The 26,734-nt window shown below is 40.0% G+C and overlaps 1 protein-coding gene across 4 annotated transcripts in view; it reads right to left on the bottom strand.

The window, feature by feature from the left end:
* DNAH7 (dynein axonemal heavy chain 7) overlaps positions 1–26,734 on the bottom strand; it is a 271,037-nt gene that overhangs the window by 13,882 nt on the left and 230,421 nt on the right. For all 4 annotated transcript variants that reach the window (XM_086719178.1, XM_086719180.1, XM_025929537.2 and 1 more), the window contains 5 exons: positions 24,644–24,844; positions 20,374–20,535; positions 6,731–6,916; positions 5,145–5,282; positions 1,491–1,721 (listed from right to left, as the gene is read on the bottom strand). In XM_086719178.1, coding sequence (XP_086575304.1) covers positions 1,491–1,721; positions 5,145–5,282; positions 6,731–6,916; positions 20,374–20,535; positions 24,644–24,844 — 918 coding nt within the window. The remainder of the gene's footprint in view (positions 1–1,490; positions 1,722–5,144; positions 5,283–6,730; positions 6,917–20,373; positions 20,536–24,643; positions 24,845–26,734) is intronic.

The following is a 26,734-nucleotide window of genomic DNA, read 5'->3' on the forward strand; positions in this document are numbered from 1 at the left end:
GGATTTATTTTTTAAGGGCATAAGCCCACAAGAACAAAAAAAACAGGGAAAGACAAAAATGACAACACAGTTTTGGGAGCTAGATAGCATATGGACTGTTGGTAGATGATGTAGAAGTCAGGAGAAAACCTGATCTTCCATTAGCAAAGGAGAAAACTAAGAATCAACTAGATATTACTGCAGAACACCCAAAACTATTTGGAGTTGATGGGCCTAAATGAAAGTGAGGAGTTGCAGGTGGTACTAAATGAACAGGGTTATTGAAATCTGGCTTAGAAAACAGATTCCTGGGACTTCTTTCACAAATCTGCACATTGCCTACCTTGAAACAGGTAATGAAATGCTCATTCAAGGAAAGGAAAATGAAGAAATCCCTGGAGGGATGCCAGGCTCAGTTGGAGTCACATGACCATCCTGACGTTGGGAATTAAGTGAATGCATGTACATTGAGATGCTGAGATTCCTGAGGCCTCTTTCCCCTTTCCCCCAGAATACTGGAGACCAGGACTTTCTCTCCCAGGTAGGATATAGGAAGAACCAGGTCAAGGAGAAAGACAGGATACTGAATGCTTCTTAGCCAAACAGCGCAGTTAGATTAAACTACAGCCAGTCTGGTAGACTCCTCTTTCAATAATAACTCACATTCAAGCACTTTTCTTCTCCCATGCTACTATTAGAACCAAACTCAGCTGGACTAGTTCAGTAGCATAATTGGTCTCTGCCTGCATTCTTGTTCCCCTGCAGTCCTTCCTGCAGTGGTCAGAGTGAACTTTTAAAAATGTAAAACAGATCATTTCACTTCATTGCATAAAGCCCTCTGAAGACCTCTCCTTACTTTTACACTTTAGAATAAAATTCATGATCTTAACCATGGCCAACAAGGCCATCATGAGTCTGCGGCTTCCTCTCTCTGTCCTACCATTTTCCTCATGCTCTCTCCACGAGCCTACCCTACTGTGTTCCCAGACCATGCCAAGCTTGTTCTCATGGCCTTTGCACTTCTTATATCCTCTGCCCAAATGTTCTGTGGTTTGCCCTTAAGGTCAGGCCTCTGCTCAAGGGTCAGCTCCCCAGAGGAGCCTGACTCAAAATGACAGAATTTCCCACCCATCACTCTCTATTCTCTTATCCTTTATTGTTTCCATGGAACTTACCACTTAATGAAATTATATATTTGTTTTTAAATTTTTGTCTCCCTTATAAAAACTTAAGCTCTATGAAGGCAACAGCTTTGTCTTTCTTACTCCTTAACACTTTTTCTTAGCATGTATCCTATCTAGCAAATTATGCTAACATACTCCATACTTGATTACCCAGTCATTAACTGTCCCCCCCCAGAATTCTATCTGTCCTTCAAAGGCAAGGATTTCGCTTCTATCCTCAGAATGAAGGATAGTGCTTGCATAGAATCTCTCCCCAATAAATATTTGCTGAGTAAAATGAATGATCAGTTTATTGCCGTGACTTTTCTTTGGTATATTTCCCCTTACCTTGATTGCCTTTTGAATGTTAACGCACGATTCCCTTATGGTCTGCAGCAACTTATTGAAACGCCCCATCTCTTGGACAAGTACAGTGTTCATGCTCTGAGTGTAAGTTGTCGGGTATCTCCTCATTGCAGCCTCAACATCAAAGTTGTTTGGAAGTTTACCCAAGATATCACCAGCAACCTCACTTACTACTTCATCTGATGATTTTGCACCGGCATCTGCTGAACGAGACTGTCAAGAATTCAAATGAAAAGTCAGAAATCCTCATAAAGGTCTAGGAATTGCTGTATAAGAAAACTCCTAAGGTAAATTTCGTAAGAATGAGTACCACTCTATTCTACCGATGATTCATCTCCACACAAGATTTATTCAAGTGATGGAAACAGGCATGGGGGCAGAGATTCAGGAGAAAACCGTTGTTAGGGAGGAGGAAGAAAAGAGCACCGAGAGTGTTTACAGGCCAAAGAGCGTCTGGAGGAAGCAAATATGTGGTACATTGTGCTGTCTGGGTTGAGGGGGAGGAGTGGGTGCTGTGGGTAGAGGGAGCAAAAGCATTTAAGTTGGTGGGGTGGTGGAGGGACAATGGTCATTAAAACCCAGAAGAAGGAAGTCTGATCTTGCTTTGAGAAAGCTCGCCACAAAATATATTTGCCAATAACTCTGGTGCCTACTGGTTGCCAAAAGCAGAGATGTAGTTTTGTCCTTGAACCAGGAGGGCAAAGAAAATAAGCTCGTCTTCTCTAAGCAGTTGGAAGAGTTATAGAGAAAGGCAGACTTTAGTGATTCGCATTGGAAGGAAGGAAGGAAGGGGAATTTCAATTTTTATTTTTTATGTTCATAGTGGCAGGGTGTAAATGAATCTATATTTTCTGGAAAAATCATTTAAATCCTCAGAATAAATGGATGTGTGTGCACACGCACGCACGCTGAGAGAAAACAAGCACAATTAGAATACAAATGAACATATCTCCTATTTTTCCAGCCCTAGGAAATTTTGTGCCGTCCTATGTTCAGATTTGGTGTTTCCTGGTTTCTTTACTGAAACTTAGGCATAAGCACAAGAACTCTGCAAAAGTAACAATTCCCAACTCTGACATTTCTTGTTCTAAGTTTTTTGCTGTTCTAATTTTTAAAGGTATTTTAAATCCATAATGCAAAAGTTTTGTCATTGTTAACTTGCTCTCCAAACTCTGCTGTTCTGGTCTCTTTGCCTCTGAATTGTGGTAAACCGATGTAGAATCACTGGACCACTTGCCTACCCATTACTATAATTGTACTTGCCAATCTGAGTCTGAGGGTATTGAAAGAGGCTGTTTAATTACATACTGAGAAGATACCCCATGTGTATTTAAACTTATTTGTTTGGTTCTGAGTCATTCTCTGTTGGAACGAACCCACTGTGTTATGTATTCTGTAATGTGGCACACCCCATCAACTTTAAATAAAGCCAAAAGACACAATAAATGTCCTGTTTTCAGACTACTGTGTATCACGTGTGTCTAATATTCCTAAAGACCTACTTATTCATGTCTGTACATATACTTTTGTACTCGGGCAGTGACTGACTTTTACTCGTATTATTAACATGTAAAAATGGGCATAAAAACAGTCTCTGTCCTTTTTGCTTGTTAGAAAATGTGATCTTACAGTAGATCAGACCTAGGAGTTCCATGGACTTTTCCATCAAGGATAGCACACTATTTTATCCTGTTAATCTTCTAGTTTGTTGGTTTGTTTGTTTTTTCCCCAGCATCTCTTATTATCTGCCCTTCTAGGTCCTACCCATCTTTAGAAGCTAGAAAGAAGCAAGCTCTGTGATTCAGAACACAGATTCTGGAGCCAAACTAGTGCGAGTCAGACTGCTTGGCTTTGATTCCTGGCTTGAAATTGTACTGGCTGACCTTAAGCAAGCTACTTGATCATTCTGTATCTGTTTTCTAGCTGTAAAGTGGGAGTAGTTAGCCCTTACTTCACACAATTGCTGTATGTATTACACTGTTATACATGAAGCACTGAGAACTATTACCATTATGACTCTGACATTCCATGAAAGTAAAAAAGATCAGCTAGAATTTCAGTTAGTGGGATAATTCACTTGACCGAATAAGCCTTCTTATTAAAATTTGACTCAATCCACTAAGGGAACTCTGGTCGTTTGGACTCATTTGCTTTCAAAAATCAAAAACAAACAACTGAGCACTTCTTCTGAAGGACAAAAAAATACAAGAGAAGATCTCTTAATAGAAGAGCAAGATTAAATACTTTGCATTCAAATATACGGACTTGTGCCCATGGCATGCTGAATTCTATTGCCTTAGATTACTCTCTGACATGCCCTTACATTTACATCTCACAAATGGAGTTGTGTGTCTATGGCGTGTCAACTGTATCTTCCTCCTCAACCTTTTTATACATTTTATACTTACTACTGCAATTCCATTCTTCATTCTTTTTTTAAAGTAGCATACAATTCCTTTTTATGTTTATTTATTTTTGAGAGAGAGAGAGAGAGAGTGAGTGCACCCACGGAGGAGGGGCAGAGAGAGAGGGGGACAGAGGATCTGAAGCGGGTTCTGTACTGACAGCAGAGAGCCCGATGTGGAGCTTGATCTCTTGAAACAGGAGATCATGACCTGAGCTGAAGTTGGACACTTAACTGAGCCACCCAGGCGTCCCACAATTGTATTCTTTAAATAGTATGTAGGGGGGCACCTGGGTGGCTCAGTCGGTTAAGCGTCCGACTTTGGCTCAGGTCATGATCTCAAGGTTCGTGGATTCGAGCCCCATGTCGGGTTCTGTGCTGACAGCTCAGAGCCTGGAGCCTACTTTGGATTCTGTGTCTCCCTCTCTCTCTCTGACCCTCCCCCATTCATGCTCTGTCTCTCTCTGTCTCAAAAGTAAAATAAACGTTAAAAAAAAAAAAAACCCTTAAATAGTATGTAGGGGTGCCTCGGTGGCTCCATCAGTTAAGCATTGGACTCTTGATATAGGCTCAGGTCATGATGTCACGGTGGTGAGACTGAGCCTAAGCGTGGAGCCTCCTTGGGATTCTGTCTCTCCATGTCTCTCTGCTCCTCCCTTGCTCCCACGTGTCCCTCTCAAAACAAATAAAGTTTAAAAATAAATAAATAAATAAATAAATAAATAAATAAATAAATAAATGTTATGTAATCTGATAAACTACTGATGTAAAGGAAACTGTTTCTATGTAAACTAGGCTAAATGTTCTGGAATATTTGAAAAAGATAAGTCATTTTAAAAGCTGCTGTTGATTTAATAACAGACCAGAAAACGGGCAAAATTCTAGATGAATTCCAGCATCAAACTGCTTCCCAAGTATCTTTGATATTCTTCCACTTTAAAGGAATTAAAAAGGGACATAAGATATAATGCACTTGGACATGATTTATGCAAGAAAGGCAAAATGGAACTCCTAGCAGCTGAATGGTACTCAAAGATTCTTTCCAAATCAAACACGGATGAAAAAAAAAAAAAGCCATATGTTCATGTACTTGCTGTTTAAGTTCATATTTAAGGTACACAGGGATTTTTTTTTTCTTTTCCTTAAAATGGTTCTCACTTTAACAGATGGCACATGTGCTTGGCCAGCATCCTTTCCAGCCTCAGCAGCCAGTTCCTGTACCGGTCACATACCTGTGTGAGAAGAATGTTATCAAATAGCAGTTGAGTTTCTGATTGATCTTTAGTGATATCTGCATTGGCATTCATCCCAAAGATTTCTGGTGCAGGGTTCAGCGGCAGAGTCTTTGTGTATTCGATGTAGCTTTTGTGCTGCAAAGATGAATAACCAAGAGTCAGGAGGCTAGAAATCAATTATCCTGTAGAACTTTCTCAGTGAAAGAGATAATTTTCAATACTCAAGTTATTAAGTGGATGAGCCTGTGAAACTGGACACCGAATGCTTTCATTTTCTTTCAACCTGGGGCAAAGTTAAAAAAAAAAGGACACATTTAGGGAGAAAAAGAAAATGTTCTGTACAATCGGAATGGATTTTAAAATGGAGAGAGGAATATCTTGGCCATCTCATTTAGAAAACCTTCTGGAGAAATTTTTCTATACCACATTTGATGATGATTGTTCTTAATTTATTGCAATATTTTCTTTCTCTTTATTCTGATTTTTCTGTTTACTCTTGTGATAAATCCATGTAATTCAAAAAGTAAAAATTACCCAAATTTTTATTATAGTGACAAAATCACCATTAACATATCATTTTATGTACATGCACACACATTTTACATTTTATTTACATGGACTTCTGTCAAAATTGCATACCTTTCTTTATGCTCATATAACCATACAAACACTCATATACATGTATGGTGGGTGCAGGTGGGGGATTGGTCACTGATGGTTTTTTGAAACGGGTCATGTTACATATACCTGACTTTATCTTGCCTTTTTCTCACGTGACAACTCATCACTGGAGATCTTGATACTCATGGCCCCACACATGTTGACTTGCTCCACTCACTTAGTGACCTAAGCTCTGGGACTGATTTTCTCTTCATCCCTATTGACATCTGCTCTCAGCTAACATTAATCCGAATGGATGTTAGGGTTATGGTATGTACCTCTGTTGCATGTGGTCATATGTTTAGTTTTCAATATGTATCATTTTGGCTTTTAGGAATAAAATGAGAACAATGCAATTGTCCTGGCAGTCCCTAGAAGTCTAGGGACTTCTATCTATCACTTCTAGTCTAAAACTGTGTGATACACATCTTCCACTAGGCAGGCCTGGAAAAAAGAGGAGAAGGAAATGGACTCTTGCAGAAGCTGGTTGTATGACTCTCTTCCCCTTTCTACCTGTGTGGCCTTGAGCAAGTCTTTCAACTTTAGTGAAACTGCTTTCTTATTTGTACAAAGGACAGAATAAGAATAGCAATGTTAATTCGGTGCTCTAGTGAGATAAATACCTGTACAGCATTGTAAATAATTAAGCATGATCTAAATATTAACTATTATTAATATTATTTTTGTTTTTTGAATGTTTATTGATTTTTGAGAGAGACAGACAGGGTGTGAGCAGGGGAGGGGCAGAGAGAAAGGAAGACAGAATCCGGAACAGGCTCCAGGCTCTGAGCTGTCAGCACAGAGCCAGACGCGGGGCTCGAACTCACAAACCATGAGATCATGACCTGAGCAGACGTTGGCCGTTCAACCGACTGAGCCACCCAGGCGCCCCTGCTTTTAATTTTCTTGAAGGTCGTACTTACATCACCAGAAGGAGGGACGAAATAGATGCCACTTGAGTCAAATTTATAGCCTGGATTTTGAACTAATTCTGTGCTGAAGAATTTGTTTAGAATGCTACGCAGCGTACGCCGGTCCCAGTCGTCGGTCACCCTGCCTCCATAATTGCATTCCCCGGTCATGTACCGCAGAGCGTCATAAGGCAGTTCCTAGAATCGAGAGTTAAAGTCACTCAACAGCTAAGAGTTCTCAGCAGCAGGTTAAGCAGAGCTGTGGTTCCTGTTTGCACATGTTATTAAATGAAACTGCTTACAAAAATTTGTATTAAACACAATCTCCCTTTATATACTTCTCTGCTAATTGTTGCAATTTCCTCCAGGGTCTTTGTCACCTTGTGTGGCTTGTCATTTTCATTCAGTCAATGCCGAAAACAGAATTCATCTAGTAACTTGTGCACTCACTCACTCAACCAACAGTAATGGACCACCTACTACATGCCAGACACAAAAGGAGACCATAATCCCATCCTTGAAAATTTTGCATTGCTGAGTGACATTCAAAACAAATCCAATATAATTCAGAGATGATCAGTGTTAACTTCCTTCACCACTTTTTCAGATCCCTGCATACTTTGCCAATTGGAATCACTGTAGAAACAATTTTGCATATAATTTTCCACCACATCTCCTATTATGAGATACTTTTTACCATTTCATGAAGTACTCTTAAAATATTTTAATAACTATCTTTTATAGGGAACATTTCAGTTACTCCTAATTTTCTGTTTTCTGTTTCGTTACATATACTTTTCTTAAAATTTTTAATGATTCTTAAATCTAGATTCTTGAAAAGGAAATTACTCTATCAAAGGTAGGGAGCTGATAAAAGGCAATTGATTAATGTCACCAAACTGCTTTTCTGAAAGGCTGCAGCAATCATGGGAATCAGTTTAAAAATTTTTGCTAATGGTTGCCCAAAGATAATTAATATTGTGTTAATTTGCATTTCTAGAATACCAGTGAAATTCATCATTTTTTCCTGTTTAATAACATTTGTTCTGTGAACTAGCCTTCTACCCATTTTTTTCAGTTAAAGTTTTAATAGCTTTACTTGTATAAGCTGTTTTATAAGTTGTCCTTTTTAAACAAATTTGTGGAAATATTTTTTTTCCTTTTACTTTGTTTTTTCATAATATTCTCTGGTGTGAAGAATGTAAAAATGTTTATGAGTGCAAAAGTACTGATTGTTCATCTAGCAATTTCTTTTCTCCTCAGCATAAATACACATCCACCAGCAGTATAGAGAATTCTATTTCTCACTGCTCTCAACAAAACAGAACATTATCATTTAGAAGAAAAAGTTGACATTAGACAATAACATTGTTTTTAGGTTATTTTTAAAATATACATATTTTTATTTCAAAATAATCTCTACACCCAACAAGGGGCTTGAACTTACAACCCCAAAACAAGAGTCTCATGCTCTACCAACTGAGCCAGCCAGTTTTTAAGTGCATTTTACTTTTTACTGTGATATAATTGACACAAACATCATATTAATTTGAAGTGTATAATGATTTGGTATTTGTATATATTGTGAAATGATCACCACAATGTCTATTTAACATGTCATTACACATGATTACACATTTTTTTTATAAGAATTTTTAAGATCTATTCTCAGCCACTTTCAAATATGCAATACAGTATTATTAACTATAGTTACCACGCTGGACATTACATACATTAGGTTATATTTTTGACATTTACACTTTAAAAATATTTATTCAGCATTTGTATTTATTTTGAGATAGGGAGGGGCAAAGAGAGAGGGAGAGAGATAATCTTATGAACCCGTGGGATCATGACCTGAGCCAAAATCAAAAGTTGGATGCTCAACTGACTGAGCCACCCAGGTGTCCCCCTACTCTGTTCTTCTTTGTGTTTTCCTCATTTGAATGATTATATTTATTATTATTATTATTATTGTTATTATAACTTCTTTACACAGATACTAAAACACTTGGTCAGATAAATTTTAGCTATCTCTTCAATTTTCTTTTCTTTTTATTTTTAAGATGTTTAATTGTTTATGGTATTTTGGATATAGCAATGTGTTTTTTTGTTTATTCAATTTAAATTCCGGTTGGTTAACAAACAGTGCAATATTCGTTTCTGGAGTAGAATTCGGTGATTCATCACTTACATACAACGCCCAGTGCTCATCACAAGTACCCTTCTTAGTACCCGTCACCCATCTAGCCTGTCTCTCACCGATCTCCCCTCAGCAACCCTGAGGAACAGCAACCCTGTTTGTTCTCTATCACTAAGAGTCTCTTATGGTTTCTTTCCCTCTCTTCTTTTTGCACCCCCTTTCCATATGTTCATGTGTTTTGTTTCTTAAATTCCACATATGAGTGAAATTACATGGCATTTGTCTTTCTCTGACATATTTTGCTTAGTGTAATACACTCTATTTCTATCCACATCATTGGAAATGGCAAAATGTCATTCTTTTTGAAGGCTGAGTAATATTCCATTGCATATACAGACTTTTTTTTAAATTTTTTTAAATGTTTTAAAAATTTACATCCAAGTTAGTTAGTATATAGTACAATGATTTTAGAAGCAGATTCCAGTGATTCATCCCCAGTGTTTTCCAGGGTGGCTGCACCAATTTGGATTCCCACCAGCAGTGTGAAAGTGTTCCTCTTTCTCTGCATCCTCACCAACATCTGTTGTTTCCTGGGTTATTGATTTTAGCCATTTTGACTGGTGTGAGGTAGTATCTCATTGTGGTTTTGATTTGTATTTCCCTGATGATGAGTGATGTTGAGCATTTTTTCATGTGTCTGTTGGCCATCTGGATGTCTTCTTTGGAAAAGTCTCTATTCATGTCTTTTGCCCATTTCTTCACTGGATTATTTGTTTTTTGGGTGTTGAGTTTGATAAGTTCTTCATAGATTTTGGATACTAACCCTTTATCTGATATGACATTTGCAAATATCTTCTCCCATTCTGTTGGTTGCCTTTTAGTTTTGCTGATTGTATCCTTCGCTGTGCAGCTTTTCATCTTGATGAGGTCCCAATAGTTCATTTTTGCTTTTGTTTCCCTTGCCTCCAGAGAAGTGATGAGTAAGAAGTTGCTGTGGCTGAGGTCAAAGAGGTATTTGCCTGTTTTCTCTTCGAGGATTTTGATGGCTTCCTGTCTTAGGTTTAGGTCTTTCATCCATTCTATTTTTGTGTATGGTGTGTATTATGTGTATGGTCCAGGTTCAACCTTCTGCATGTTATTGTTCAATTTTCCCAATACCTTTGCTGAAGAGACTGTCTTTATTCCATTGGCTATTCTTTCCTGCTTTGTCAAAGACTAGTTGGCCATATGTTTGTGGGCCATTTCTGGGTTCTCTATTCTGTTCCATTGATCTAAGTGTCTGTTTTTGTGCCATACTTTCTTGATGATTACAGCTTTGTAACATATCCTCTAATCTTCAAATTCAGGATTGTTTTGGGTATTCGGGGTCTTTTCTGGTTCCATACTAATTTTAGGATTATTTGTTCTAGCTTTGTGAAGAATGCTGGTGTTATTTTGATAGGGATTGCATTGAATATGTAGATTGCTTTGGGTAGTATCGGCATTTTAACAATATTTGTTCTTCTTATCCAGGAGCATGGAATCTTTTTCCCTTTTTTTGTGTGTCTTCTTCAATTTCTTTCATAAGCTTTCTATTCTTTTCAGTGTATAGATTTTTCACCTATTTGGTTAGGTTTATTCCTAGGTATTTTATGGTTTTTGGTGCAATCATAAATGGGATCGATTCCTTGATTTCTCTTTCTGCTGCTTCATTATAGTTGTATAGGAATGCAACCAATATCTGTGCATAGATTTCATATCCTGTGACTTTGCTGAATTCATGGATCAGTTCTAGTTTTTTGGTAGAATCTTTTGAGTTTCCCATATAGAGTATTATATCATCTCTAAACACTGAAGGTTTAACATCTTCCTTGCCGATTTGGATGCCTTTCATTTCTTTGTGCTGTCTGATTGCTGAGGCTGGGACTTCCAATACTATGTTGAATAACAATGGTGAGAGTGGAAATCCCTGTAATGTTCCTGACCTTAGGGGGAAAAGCTCTCAGTTTTTCCCCATTGAGGATGATATTAACGGTGGGTCTTTCATACATGGCTTTTATGATCTTGAGGTATGATATTTCTATCCCTACTTTCTTGAGGGATTTTATCAATAAACGATGCTGCATTTTGTCAAATGCTTTCTCTGCATCTATTGAGAGGATCATGTGGTTCTTGTCCTTTCTTTTATTAATGTGATGTGTCACGTGGATTGATTTGCAGATATTGAACCCACCCTGAACCCCAGGTATACATCACACTAGATTGTGGTGAATAATTCTTTTAATGTATTGTTGGATATGGTTTGCTAGTATCTTGTTGCGAATTTTTGCATCCATGTTCATCAGGGAAATTGGTCTGTAGTTCTCTTTTCTATTGGGGTCTCTGGATTTGGAATCAAGGTAATGCTGGCCTTGCCTTGTAGGATGAGTTTGGAAGTTTTCCTTCCATTGCTATCTTTTGTCACAGCTTCATAAGGATAGGTGTTAACTCTTCTTTAAATGTTTGGTAGAATTCCCTGGAAAGCCATCCAGCCTTGGACTCTTTTTTTTTGGGGGGGGGGTAGATTTTTGATTACTAATTCAATTTCTTTACTGGTTATGTGTCTGTTCAAATTTTCTGTTTCTTCCTGTTTGAGTTTTGGTAGTTTGTTTCCAGGAATTTGTCCATTTCTTCCAGATTGCCCAATTTATTGGCATGTAATTGCTCATAACATCTCTTATTATCATTTGTATTCTGCAGTGTTGGTTGTGATCTTTCCTCTTTCATTCTTGATTTTATTTATTTGGGTCCTTTCCTTTTTCTTTTTGATCAAACTAACCAGGGGTTCATCAATTTTGTTAATTCTTTCAAAGAACTAGCCCCTGGTTTCATTGATCTGTTCTACTGTTTTGTTTTATTTTTTTATTTTTATTTTTATTTTTGGTTTCTATAGCATTGATTTCTGCTGTAATCTTTATTATTTCCTGTCTTCTGCTTATTTTGGGTTTTATTTGCTGTTCTTTTTCCAGCTCTTTAAGGTATAAAGTTGTGTATCTGAGACCTTTCTTCCTTTTTTAGGAAGGTCTGGATTGCTATATACTTCCCTCTTATGACTGCTTTTGGCTGCATCCCTGAGGTTTTGGGCTGTGGTGTTATCATTTTCATCGGTTTCCATGTACTTTTTAATTTCCTCTTTAACTTCTTAGTTAACCCATTCATTCTTTAGTAGGATTTTCTTTAATCTCCAAGTATTCATTGTCTTTCCAAATTTTTTCTTTTGGTTGATTTCGAGTTTCATAGTGTTGTGGTCTGAAACTATACATGGTATGATCTCAATCTTTTTGTACTTGTGGAGGGCTGATTTGTGTCCCAGTATGTGATCTATTCTGGAGAATGCTCCATGTGCACTTGAGAAGAATGTATTCCATTGCTTTAGGATGAAATGTTCTGAATATATCTGTTAAGTCCATTTGGTCCAGTGTGTCATTCAAAGCCATTGTTTCCTTGTTTATTTTTTGTTTAGATGATGTGTCCACTACTGTAAGTGGGGTGTCAAAGTACCCTACTATTATGGTATTATTGTCAATGAGTTTCTTTATGTTTGTGATTATTAAGTCCCTGGCTGTCATTTCTTCCTGTTCTTTTTTGGGGGGGTTGAATTGCTTCTTTTTTTCATTTTGGAGGCAGAGAAATAATAAAATTAAAAATTAGAAACAACACAAAAAATCGAATAATGAAAGCTAGATCCTAAGTGTGTTTTGGCCTGGTTGTTGAAACAAGCTTGATAGAATAGAGAAAAAAGGGAAAGAAAAGAAAAAAAAGAAAAAGAAAAAAACAAGAAAACATTTAAAAATTTAAAAAATGTATACAATAGAATAAAATAAAATGAAGAAAGTAAAATAGACTAAAAAACTTACCAAAAAAATTTAAAAATATAATAAAAATTTAAAAATATATATCTAAAAAGAGAAAATAAAAATAATTTTTCTGTATCCAAGAAAAAGAGAAAAAAAAAATGTTGAACCAGTGAACAGAATGAAATCTGAATGAAATTACATCCAGTTTCCCGTAGAAGTCAAATTATTAAGCACTTTATAGTCCATATACTAAGCAGGGGGAGAGACTTGTGATGGTCCTCTAGGGCTTGGTTGGCGCAGTTGGATGGGGCTTGGTGTAACAACTCTGTTCTCCACCAGGTGGTGCTGCTTAGCTTACCGGGGCAGATCAGTGTACCTGCAGGCGCAGGAGAGGTGCAAATGGGGTCACCCAGCTTCCCAGTGTCCAGCATCAGAACTGTATGCTCTTACTGACCGGCCGTCAGGCACCCCTCCTTTGTCTTCGCTTCTGTCCACTCCCCGCTTCTATACTGTCCATGACCAACCCGTCAGCTTGCCAGGTGGCACCTCTCCCAAATTTTATCTTGACAGGGCTGTGTTTCCAAACCCCTCACTTCTGAGGGTCCTGCAGCGTGGGCCTGCTCCAACCCTCTGGCAGAGGGTCTTGCTGAGCAATGGCTGGGTGCTGGCTTGCCCCTGGGAATGCTCATGAGACCGTGCTGCTGCGGAGGACCAGAGACTGTGTCCAGGTGCCAGCCTTTCCCAGAGAAAGTTCATGTGATTGTGTAGCAGCAGCAGTTCAGGGACTATGGTAAATCCCAACACATAACAGGTACCAGGCTTCATCACATCCTAGTGACCTTGTCTAACACCAGCAAACATTGCTGTTCTTCAGGGTCCACCTGGGACCTTTTCCCGTGGGGATGCTGCATGGCCTCTACCAAATGTCCTCCTGGTAGGGGAACCACCTCTCTCTGGGTAGCCCGAGGACCCCTTGGACCTCACCTCACTGCTCCTGTGGAATCACCCTTCCCATCAGAGCACCGCCAGGTATCGAGCTGCAGAATTTATGACCTTGCACTCCCCTTTTTGTAGAGTCCTAATACTATTGAAACCCACCCCTCTCTCCCTTTCTCATTCAGACCCTTGTGCGTGTTTCCACTCTTTCTCTCTCTAGCTGCTTTTAGGGGGAGTGCTGTTCTTGTACTCTCACCCCTGTCTCTGACCTCTCTCTACAAACAAAATCAGCCCCCTACCCTCTACAGCTTCTCTCTACCCAAGTTCACCTCTCCACACTGTGTACCCACCGAGTTCTGTGGCTCAAGTTACACAGGTTGTTGTGTGAATCCTTAGATCAATTTTCTAGGTGTGCAAAATGGTTTGTTGATGACCTAGATGCATTTTAGGGATGAGAGAAGCAGAGAACTTCCACGCTGCTCCACCATCTTGGCTTCTGCCCCTTCAAGATCAACATCTTCTCCATTCATTAGTCAATGGACATTTGGGCTCTCTTCCTGGTTTGGCTATTGTTGATAAGCAAGGTTTTAGAAGATAGCAATCTTTTACTTTGGGATTATTTCATCCTCTTTGTTCTTTCAGGCCCTTCTTGCCATTATCTGTTAAAAGTTAGAGTATCTATTCCACATTCCTGGGATCCCACTTTGAGGAATCTCTTCAATAGAAATAACAGCACTAAGGAAGAGTAGCTAGTAGGGGTTAGAGAGGGGAAATTTATCAAATTAGAGGTTGGAAATTATGAGACTTGTTATTTTTTAGAAGTGGAACAGAAGGCAGAGAATTCAGGAGAACAGGTTTCAGTGACCAAGACCTTGTAGAGAAACAAACAGAACCAGGAAGGAGAAGTCAGGCATGTTTTTGTCCTTCTTGTGAGGGGAGTTTGATGAGATGTATGCACTACTTGGACTTACCTTGTTGACAGGTCCCCACCTCATAAAAATGAAACGTAGCAAGAAAACTCATTAACAAAGTAAATAGGTAGTGAATGAGGTAGACCAAAGGTGAACCACCTGGCCCCTGGGAGGGCTTCCTGATGCAGACATAAGATGAAGTCTAGAAGGGAAGAGTTTGGTTTATGTCAAAAGGGTTAAACCTGTCAACATGCCTGACAGCTAATGGGGAACATGTTTCTCTCAGCAGCTTGATCACAACCAGGGCCAATCACATTGGGGTGTGCATCTTCCCAGGTGCCTGAGCACCCTGCTTGGGGTTGCAGAAATGATGGCAGTTGCTTCTGGGCCTATTGTTATGAGGGTTGAGATCATGAATGGGGAGGAGGTGTTGGAAACAAACCCTAAAGTCAGCAACTTGTATGCAAAGGTGAACACAAAGTCGTCCATTTTAGCATTGCTTATTAGCAAAAAATAAAAAGGAAGTAAAATTCTAGTAGTCAACAAAGACAAATGCTATGTAAGCAGCCATTAAACAAAGATCTCTATTGGGGCACCTGGGTGGCTCAGTTGGTTAAGGGCTGACTATGGCACAGGTCATGATCGAGCAGTTTGTGAATTTGAGCCTCACATCAGATTTTGCACTGACAGTGTGGAGCCTGATTGGGATTCTCTCTCTCCCTCTCTCTCTCTCTCTCTGCTCCTCCCAACTTGTGCGCTCTCTCTCAAAATTAATAAAATAAACTTAAAAAAAACCCCAAACATCTCTACTTTGGAAGTTGTCCACAATATTTTTGGAATGAAAAAAGCAAGCTGAAAGTGAGTATGCAAATATAATTATGTGTTTGAGAAAAAAAGCTTGTGTATATGTTGTGCTTATATATATATGTATCTATACGTGTATAGGAAAACTTCTGTGCAGATATGTCCTAAGCTGGAAAATTAGTTGCTTTGCGGTAAGAGTAGGGTGAGAGAGAGAGGGGTGGGCCTTACACACACACACACACATACACACACACACACCCCTACCAAATCAAGAAAAACAAAGTAGTTGTCCATCTGCCAAGTAGATTACACGTACCTTTTACAGTTTAATTTTTGTTTCCTGTCTTTAATCCAACAAGAATTACACAGTATAAATAATCTAACTTAATTTTTTCCAAGTAGCAAATAATCAATTATTCTATCATAAATTATTGAATACTTCTCCCATTTCCTATTCATTTAATTTTTTAAAAAATTTTAAAAGCTTATTTATTTCTGAGAGAGAGACAGCATGAGTTGGAGAGGGGCAGAAGAAGAGGGAGAAAGAGACAATATCAAGGAGGCTCAGTACTACCAGCACAGAGTCCAATGTGAGGCTTGAACTCACAAAACTATGAGATCATGACCTGAGCTGAAACCAAGTTGGGTGCCTAATTGACTGAGCCACCCAGGCGCCCTGGCCTATTCATTTTAAATGCTACAATTACGATGCTAAATTTCTAATGGTAGTAGTGTTGCCATTCTTACTGAGAGCTTAAAGATCTTTCCACTCATCGTGATTCATTTATAAAACAGACACTGAGCCATATACCACATATACATATTTAGGCACTAAGGAAAAAAGGGTAAACAAATCAAAGTCACCATACAGTCTAGTGGCTTACAATCTGACAAAACGTGTTCCCCTTCTGAGCAAAATTTTGTAGTTCCCAGTGTCCTACATGTATCACCAGCTCTGTCAAGGCTACCAGAGCAAAATGGCGGTGGGCACCCATGTTTCTGGCTACTCAGCTAGAGTATGTCAGGGAAAGGATAACAGTAGATCATGAAGGGCCAAAAAAAATATGGAATCATCTCCTGCTTTTATATGTGCTCACCTACAATGATAAGGATTCTCGACACAATGCTGGACAAAGTGACCCTCAGCCAAAATGGCATGTAGAAATGTGCCAACAGGGAGGCACACTTGGCTCCTGAGTCTGAGATGGTTATTCAAGAAACATTCCCAAAAGTAGACAAAGATTGGGCATAGGAAAGTGCACTCAGAGCAAAGGAAAATATATGCCAAGGCTCAGAGATGTGAACGAGCAAATCATGCAGACAGAAAAGCAAGTAGACTGTGGGCATGCAGTATAGCAGCCCCCCACCCCACCTTATCCTTGGAAGAGGTGTTGCCAGGTACCCAATGGATGCTTGAAACCACAGAGAGCTGTTTTGTCCTATATATACATACCAGTGACAAAGTTTAATTTATAAATTAGGCACAGTAAGAGACTGACAACAACTCATAATAACTAATAATGAAATAGAACAATTAGAACAATATACTATAATAAAAGTCAAGTGAATGTGGTCTCTTTCAAAATATAGCACTGTATTCACCCTTCCTCTTGTAATGATGTGAGATGATAAAATGCTTACGTGACAAAATGAAGTAGGATGAATGATGTAGGCATTGTGACATAGCATTAGGCTACTACTGACCTTCTGATAATATGTCGGAAGAGGATCATCTGCTTCCAGACCGCACTAGACCGCAGGTGACTAAAATTGAGGAACGCAAACCATGGATAAAAGGGGTCTGTTTTTAGGGCATGGGGTAGAGCAGGAAGGAGGGGAGTGGAGGGAGGTAGAGCGTGCTTCAGGAGGGATAAGGAATAACTGAGTGCCAATGACTCCCAGATTTCTAGCTTGAGTTTGGGTGGGAGGTGGTTCTATTATTTTGATGCAGCCAGAGAAAAGAAAATGGGGAAGGGGAACAGTAGTATTCCGTAAGATAATCATTCCCTATTCTGTTGCTTTTCCAAAGTTTTCCCTACACCTTGATCTGTTTTCTCTCCAACCATTGATTTTGGGTGCTCACCAACAGTCCTTAGTTCTCTTCTTAGGTTACAAGACCTCCCTTTGAAATCTCAGGTATTCTCAGGTTTCTCTTAACACTTTACCAATTCATAAATTTCTGGATTTTGTTCACTTTCTTCTCTTGGGGTTTATATCTGTATGCCAAGAGCTTGGTAGATATACTTCCAGGGTGTATAAAATTTAAGAGAATGAATTGATTACCCCTTTCACCATCCCCATTCCACTAACCCACCTGCTGTATACCTATTAACTTCCTGGGACTACTCCCTGTCTGGATTAATGAAAGGTACCTCCACCTATCCAGACCAGAAAATTAACATCAATCAAGACTTCTTCTCCCTTTGCCATTTAATATCTAAGTCATTTCAACCCTTTTTCCTACATATCTATTGTATCTCTACAATGTTCCTCATCCTAGCTCAAATGCTTTAATTTAAACTCTTATCGTTTCTTGCCTGGGTCATCGTGATGGTCTCCTGCATTAGTTTCCTGGGGCTGCCGACAGTTGGCTTAAAATAAGAGAAATTTATTGTCTGATAGTTCTGGAGGCTAGAAGTTTGAAATCAAGGTGTTGGCAAAGCCGTGCTCCTTCAAAGCTTCTAAGAGGATCCTTCTCTGCCTTTTCCAGTTTCTGGTAGCTCCAGGTAAGTGATTTTCTAAAATGCAAATATTCTGCTAAAAGGACACCAATAATAATAGAATAACTCCCAAATCAGTTACCATTTCATATAAGTATGCTCCAGATCCCTTATCATTAACCAAACATTTTCACTTATTTGACCCTTTTTTTTTTTTTTTTTTAAATTTTTTTTCAACGTTTTTTATTTATTTTTGGGACAGAGAGAAACAGAGCATGAACGGGGGAGGGGCAGAGAGAGAGGGAGACACAGCATCGGAAACAGGCTCCAGGCTCCGAGCCATCAGCCCAGAGCCTGACGCGGGGCTCGAACTCACGGACCGCGAGATCGTGACCTGGCTGAAGTCGGACGCCTAACCGACTGCGCCACCCAGGCGCCCCCTACATGATACTATTTTAAAGCACATCGTATTAATTTGTATAAGGTAAAGAAAAAAAAGCTACATTGGAGAAAAGTTGTCTTGGAGAAAAATGAACAATAACTTAATCCAAGAATACCTTGGATACTTAATACCTCTTCCTCTGTAGGAACCTAATCACATCCAGCCGAGTTGCTTACCTCCTTGTTTATGTCTCCGTCTTTAAACAGTTAAGGTGACCAAATATACTACTGTCCAAACTGGAACACTTTGAGAGTGATCATGGGCATTAGAGAATTAGTATTATATAATTAAGAAACCGTATATTGGCAAATCTAGTTTAGTGTATCGGTAGGCCCCTGAGTAGTTCTACTCAAACATTGTTTTCAAAGTAAGATTATTTCTGAAAATAATTAGGAAATGGAAGCAAAAAAAAAATTATGATTATCCTGAGAGTATATGCAGAACATACTTTTCTTGTTATATATTCACACACTTTAACTTCTTAGATACATCTATTTCAGATAACATCTCTGATAGTTTCCCAAAGAATGTAATTTTCAATATGGTCTCACTGCTTTTAATCTCTATAATATTCTACAGAGCTTCACTTAATGGTTACTAAATTTTAAATTGCTGCCATTTTTAACTGACTCTTCACTACTATCATACTTTAAGTTAGGATATACTCTACAGGTGCTGGAATAAATTGCTACAGATGCTTGAACAAATTGCTAAATGAACTAGAGAGAGCCCCCTCCTTCTTATTTTTTGTATTGAAAAGTATAATTATCTTAGTTCAAATACTTCTGCAGGCACTGTATCACTGTATTTTGGTCTCCATTCTTAGTATCTTTCTTTTATATAAATATTCCTACAAGACAGAAATTCATCAAATTCATGCTTCTTTTTAAATCCTTTCCCAATTTTAAATTGCTGCAAAGTCAAAGGCCTCTCAACTCATTTCATTTGAGTACAGAATAGGAATCTGTCCAATGAAACACAGATCAAAGATCCTTCACCTAAGTTTAGATATGTCATGTGAGCTCTTGATATCTGTTTTTTCTTTGCTTTTGTAGAGACAGAATTCAATACCTTCCTGTTTATAGGTTTTAAAAAAATAATCCCAAGTTACTAAAAGTTTCACAAAGTCAGTTTTTTTGATACTTTGAGATTGATTGATCTAAAATTTTCCAACTAATTTTGAACAAACTTCTAACTAAACTTGGAGGAATTTGCCTCAAAAAACTTCATATCTTGCAGGACACTTGCAGGATTGGTTTAACAAGCAGTGCTTCAGAATTGCAAACATGTTAAAAAGCCAACTGATAGTCAAGTAGCAAAAAGATAATATGGGTAGTGTGTGTGTGTGTGTGTGCGCGCGCGTGTGTGTGTGAAAGAGAGAGAGAGAGAGAGAGGCAGACAGACAGAAAGAGAGAGAACTGTAGGGGCTGAAATGTGGTTGATATGATATGAAGCCATTTGGCTTTCTCTCAAAATCTACATACCTCAGGTAAACATCAATGACCTAAAGAATTTGCTTCCTCCTGGCAAACGGCTCAAATTCTACAATAATAGCACAGTAAAATTTCCCTAAAAATAAAGTCATGCTCCAGAACAGAAGGAAATTCATTTGTATTTTCATTTTGGAGCCTGGTTGATGTATGTTCTTCTCAAATCCTTTTCAATATAACACGATCACTTCGCAGATTCCTACAGGTGTGTACATGTCAAAAATAAATGATAAAATATAGGTTCCTACTGGGCATACCAAATGTCCTAACTACCTATTCTAGCGTTATGATAGCCTGTCATAACCAAGTACTACCTAATAAGCGGTTGGGAAGTATTCTGCTATTTATTTTATAAGGGTGTGAATTAATCAGAATTCCCCGTTTACTATTACAAACACTCACAACATGATAGAGGGCAAAATAGGTGACATCCTTGCTGTGCTTTTTACGATACCTCATACTGGTTCAGGAACATGTGGAGTTGCTGTACACTTATTCTTAGGTCAGTCTCGTTGAACTCATAAGGAATATTCCACCCCAGGGGTCCAAATTTCCGTCTCTCTTGGACCAAAGCATGAAAGAAGCAGAGGCCATAAAGTAATTTCTTGAATTCTTCCTGTGACGAGAAGAAACGGTGCCACATGACGTCCCCCCGCCACGTTACATTATACCTACCATATTTTTAAATGAACTTAATTCTTTTTGTTTATAAGTATATCCACCCCAAAGTATACTAAAACAGAATTAACTACCATAGGCTATTTAGGCAAAAATATGCTCATTTGTACACATGTCCAGTTGACAGACACAGCCATGAGCACCAGGTTTTAGGGAGTATAGTAAGCTTGTCTATTTAATGTAACCGTATAGGATTCTGGAGGTTCCAACTGAAACATCATGAGGTAAGAAAAATTAATTCTAAATGGGTGATCCCAGACCACCATGGAGATATTTCAGAGAAGACAGTTCAAACCGATTAAGCAGCTCTACAAGAAGGACTTCCGGATTGAAACTTTGGACAGCTTCATAACTTTTCTAGTTACTCTGAGGCAAGAAGAAGGCTTACAGTTACTTTCAATGGCAAAGCCAGCCTTGAATCAGAAAGTATGATGCCCCCTCCATAAGACTGTTACAAAATGGTCAAAATAGAGCTTGAGAGAGAATTGGTAAAGATTTCCTTGGAAAGAGCAGCTGCTGTGCTGGGAGCCCTCTTGCCCCCATCCCAGAGGGAGAAAGGAGCATGGGATGTATCTTCTTAGTCCAAGCTAGTGAGAAGGAATTAATGGGGCTGCTCAGAGAGCTGATGCATGTTCCTTGCAGCGGTGGTTGAGTGGAAAAGTGCACAACTTATGACAGAAAGAGTAGAACAGTCTATGGCCACAGGGTAGTGGATCAGGAGAGGGAAATCGGAGCCCCGCTTCCAACAGTGGGCCAACCCAGCCTGGATCCCAATGAGCAGATGGGGCGCTGGATTAATAATGTCAGCCAGGGGCCACTTTAAGCATTTCTTGGTCAAGATGACTTATGTTACAGGGTGAGGAAATCCCGACAGTAAGAGCCTGTACGAAGTGAATGGCGAGACCCAACAGCTGAGGGGGGCATGAGCAGTCAGCTGATGGATGGAGTCACAGTCAGAGGAGTCCAGAAGGGGAGTCCAAGGAGAACCCATGAAAAGACTCACAAGAGAAAACTTGAGATTTAAGGCCCTGCCAAGCCCAGAGAGCTCCAAGCAAAAGCAGCCCAGGACCAGAAGTTCCACTCTGCCCTGCCTTGCGGTTGTACACGCTCCAAACTGGAGTGGTCAGGCTCAGCAGCCATCATTACAAAAAGAAAGATGCCAACTCCATCCTTTTCCCCAGTGGCATGAAGCCGACTGACTACAGGTCCTAGGTAAGTTTCTGGAGAGTTGAAGCCTCTATTTTAAAAAAAATCTAAGTACTGATTGACATATTACATTGCACTTTCTGATTCTGGAATCCAGGCTGGATTTACAAGTTAAAATGACTGTAGGTCGTTTCATTGCCTGACAGTACCAGAAAAATCGTGATGCTGCCCAAAGTTTTGTCCAAGGGCAGGTGGAAGTTTCCCCTGTGGCATAAACTCAAAGGGGGAGTGGAGACAAACCCCAAGTAGCATCAGTTTAATCAGAGAGGTGGGAAAAAGCAAAGTGACACATGCTGTCTGGATTCGGGAACTACTTTAGATCCATTACAGAACAGAGCAAGTTGGCAAGTGTGATGATGTGGGAGCCAGGTGCTCAGCACAGAAGCGGTGGCATGCGCGTATGGAATGAGGAAAAGTAAGCAAGAACCCTGGGTGGATGGACTGAAGTTGGCTATAGATTACAAACTCATTACCTCTAGAATATGTGAATGAGTATGGATGTGTACATGTACTTATCTGGATGCACATATATACTCGTCTATATGTGTATGCGTGTGAGTGTGAGAGTACATGCATATTTCTAAGTTTTCTCCCCTGAAAGGACCAAGAACCAAAACAAGGCAGTAGCACCCAGATCTAGGTCTCTAGAACCAGGACTCCACAGAAAAATGGCTGGTTCCAGGGTTGAACAATGGATGAGCTTGCAGCATCTGGTGCCAGAAAGTAAGAGAGCTAAGTAATAATAACAACAACAATAATAATAATAATAATAAATGAAGGGACCTAGAACAAAGTACAGAGGAGCCAGCTTACAGGTGCTCCCACTGACCAAATCTGGAACAATTTGAGCAAAAGACTTAAGGATAGTAATGCATTGTAAACCACTGGGGGGAAAAAAAACCCAAGGAATTCCCAAGTCCATCCCAAAAACACATAAGTAAAGGGAAAGATGGGAAAGCTGTTGTGGACTCTAGAGTGGCAGGGGTCAAATACAGCGGGAGTGCTGGAGTTGGAACTATCATGGGAAATAACTTGATCAGGTAAGATACATCAGTGGCTACTAAATCTGGGCTGGGGTGGATGTTGCTGAGGAACAGGATATCGGCATGGCCGTGAAATGTCTCCCTGCCTGACCATTAGTTGCAAGGGGTAAGGCAGTAATTACACGTTGAAGAAATCAGACAACACTCTGTCTGGGAGATCAAAATTTATACCAACAGTGAGGGATAAATGATATCGTGCACCTCCTAGTGTGATACTCTGAGGACACAATTTCACTAATGTGGTGTTTTGGCTAAAAATGCATAACTTGAATCTAATAATGAGTAAATATCAGCCCCCAATGAGAAATGTTCCATTAAAAAGACAAGAGGAGACAAATTCTTCAGAAATGTCAATGTCATCCAAGGCAAAGGCTAGGGCAATGTTCGAGATAAAAGGAGGCAAAGAGACGTGGCGACTAAATGCAATTCTAACCGTAGACCAATCTGTAGTGAACAGGGAAGATGCTCTAAGGGACACGACTGAATCAACAGACAAATTTGGAACACAAACAGTAAATTAGATAAAATAGTGTATTCTTGCTAAATCCATTAAACTAATAATGGTACTAGGGTAAGATAATCTCTCTATTCTTAAGAAATATACATCAAACTATTTATTTAGGAGTAAAGGGTTGTGATATGTCTAACTTACACACAAAAGCTATATTAACAGGAGGTGAATGTGGGTTCAGGGCACAGGGGTGTTCTCTGTACTATTTTTATACTTGCCACTTTTCTGTAAGTTTAAAATTATTTCCAAATAAAAAGTTAAAGCAAAAATTATGGTGTACTCTTTTGGCACTTGGGGAGATTTGGCTTTTGGTTTGGATTGTGCTTCATAAACGCCTAGACTTCCAATATGTGTGACTTCCACTGGAGAGATCTTTGGATCTAGAAGAAAGGGAGTAAGATTTTGCAAAAGGGCCTCTGTCCAGCCTATCCCATGCAGACATACCCTTACCACCTACCTGCAAGCAACCTGCTCTCCTCTGGGCCTTATCAATGCGAAAGTTACTCCTACAGCAGGTCTTAGAAGCTTAGGCTAAGGTGTGACTTAGTTTTAAACATAGATTCTTGCTTTATTTTAGTACCCAAGACTTCAACGAAAGTGTTTCCTTATTTTTAATGTTTTCTTTTGATGTGTACTTAAAACATATTCCGATACCAAAAGTGTGAGCTCTTTAATGGCAGAAACTTACCAAGGTTCATAACCCCTCTTAAAAAGAAAACCCTTCCATTTTTAATTATGGTAAAATGCTGTGAAACAATTTTAGGTCACAGACATTCACACGCAGAATTCTAATCATGAAAGCAGTGGGCGGTTTCCCTGCTTGCCTGGTGACGCTGAAAAAGACCCTTATGAGTCCCATCCATCAAGGAGTAAAATCATTTTGGTCCTCATTATAGTTATATGGAGGAAATATTTTTATGTTTTAATTTAAAGATATCGCTCCAAATAGCACAGAGCTCAGTTAATATCCTGAAACAAGATTCTCCAACCTTGCAGATTTGTACTGGGAATGGCTTACAGCTGACTTTCTCAATAGAGAGCTACATTATTAATGACGCCCCAGAAGATCTCAGCTGAGCAGAAATGAGGCTGGTGGTAAAATTAAAATAAAATATTAATACAATTGACTTCAGCACAGTCAATAATCAGTAATCAAAACCAACCGCACTGCAGGGCAGGAGGCCTATTTAATTTGTAGTTTTACTCAGCCACACACATTCGTGATCACCAGGGGCCACTTGAAATGCTTCACAGGGCTGAGGTAACAAGACTTAGCCATTACTAACAGGCTTTTTGCAGCTGCCAAAGAACTCAGGGTCAGAGATCGGGTCCATGAGGTATGATCGAACGATATTAGCCCGTAAACCTTTCGGTGCCTCATTGGTCATTTTCACCCCATTCTGCAGTACAGACACGGGGAAGTTTGGTGATGGGTAACTTGTCAGCCAAATGCGGAAATCTGGATGCGTCGATTCTGGGCTTAACTCCTGCAAAAAAAGAAAATTAGACACAAATGGGTGTCTAAAATCCAAGGAAACTCTCCGCATCATATGTGCATGGGATGGCCTGGAGGTAGGAGGAAGCATCTTTACAAAATAGAGCCTACTGCTGCAATTCAAGGCAAAGGTCTTAAAATCTGATTCTGCCCCTGAAACAACACACTTCGTTGAGAAGGCCCGGACTGTTGCCGTCCTTCTTGAAAATTTAAATCACAGGACTATAAAGTTCTCAGAGGTATTATAGAATTTAGAATTGGTCGCAATAGAGACTAAGACATTCCCCCCAAAATCTCATATCTTAACTGATGTGCTGAAATATTTATAGATATAATTCTCTGCCTAAGAGCCTGATTAAGAATAATCCATTCTTCTTGCTGTAGCCAGGTTGTGAGAATGAGCAACATCAGTCAATATTAAACCAAGTGAGATGAAAAGAAAAAAAGAGCATTTTGAAAGGTGAAGTATTAAATATCACTATTAGCTATATTTTCTTAAAGGGATATTCAAGTTGGTGCAAGGGAGGATAAGAGAACACTTACTTAGCACGGTCTTAAAGGCTGTATAGGCTAGGAACGATTACCATGGGCCATTCCCCGCTTCCTGTTCAGTCCTGCTCTCTATTGTTACCTCCTTCGATTGTCCATATCAGTAGTATCTTAAGCTGCAATTCTTTATCAATAAAACATTTTTTGAGCACTCATGTGGTCAACGGGTGAGGGTGAATTAGGAAGGATGCAAAGATGCCTCTGTTCTTTAGTAACAACAGTGGAGAGTGAGGGCAACGTTTTTCCCTCGTACCAGCTGCCCTAGGCCCAGTGACTTCAGCAACGTGACTCATGGGACTTTGGGCTAGGTTTGCCAGCCATCAGGGACAGCTCTTCTCTCTTATGTGATTCTAATGGGTATATATGACACAGTTCAACAGGAATGGCCTAGAGAGGAAGATGGCAGTGTAGGAGGACGCTGAACTCACCGCGTCCTGCAGATCACTTAGATTCCACCCACAGCTGCCTAAATAACCCAGAAAACCACCAGAAGACTAGCAGAACGGATTCTCCGGAGCCAAGCAGAGACAAGAGGCCCACGGAAGAGGGTAGGAAGGGCAGAGAGGCGGTGCGTGCTACACGGACTGGCGGGAGGGAGCCGGGGCGGAGGGGCAGCCCACCGGCAAAGCAGAGCCCCCGAGTCTGGCTGGCAAAAGCGGAGGGGCTGGACAGAGTGTGTTCGGACAGCAATCGAGACTTAACACCTGGAAGGTTATAAGTTAACAGCTCTGCTCGGAGAGCGGGAAGGCTGGAAGGCAACGGGAGGGAGAGTTGTTGAGCCCCGGGCGACAGAGCTCAGCTTGGCGGGGAACAAAGGTGCTCGCCAGCACCATCTCCCTCGCCCATCCCCCAGCCAAAATCCCAAAGGGAACCAGTTCCTGCCAGGGAACTTGCTTGCACCACACAAACACCTAACGCTGTGCTTCTGCAGATCCATCCCTCTGGCGGGTCTGACTCATTCCTGGTGCCGCAGGGCCCCTCCCGCAGCAGATCACTGAAGGAGAAGAGAGCTAAGCCTACCCCTCGTGCCCCCGTGCACCTTGCCTACCCACCCCAGCTAATACGCCAGATCCCCAGCACCACAAGCCTGGCAGTGTGCAAGTAGCCCAGACAGGCCACGCCACCCCACAGTGAATCCCGCCCCTAGGAGAGGGGAAGAGAAGGCACACACCAGTCTGACTGTGGCCCCAGCGGTGGGCTGGGGGCAGACATCAGGTCTGACTGTGGCCCTGCCCACCAATGCAAGTTATTCAAGACAGTACAGGGGAAGTGCCCCGCAGTTCTGCACCACTCCAGGGACTATCCAAAATGACGGAAGAATTCCCCTCAAAAG

Source organism: Puma concolor, chromosome C1 (genome assembly GCF_028749965.1).
Source record: "Puma concolor isolate L17-30 chromosome C1, mPumCon1.1.hap2, whole genome shotgun sequence".
Taxonomy (NCBI): Eukaryota; Metazoa; Chordata; class Mammalia; order Carnivora; family Felidae; genus Puma; species Puma concolor.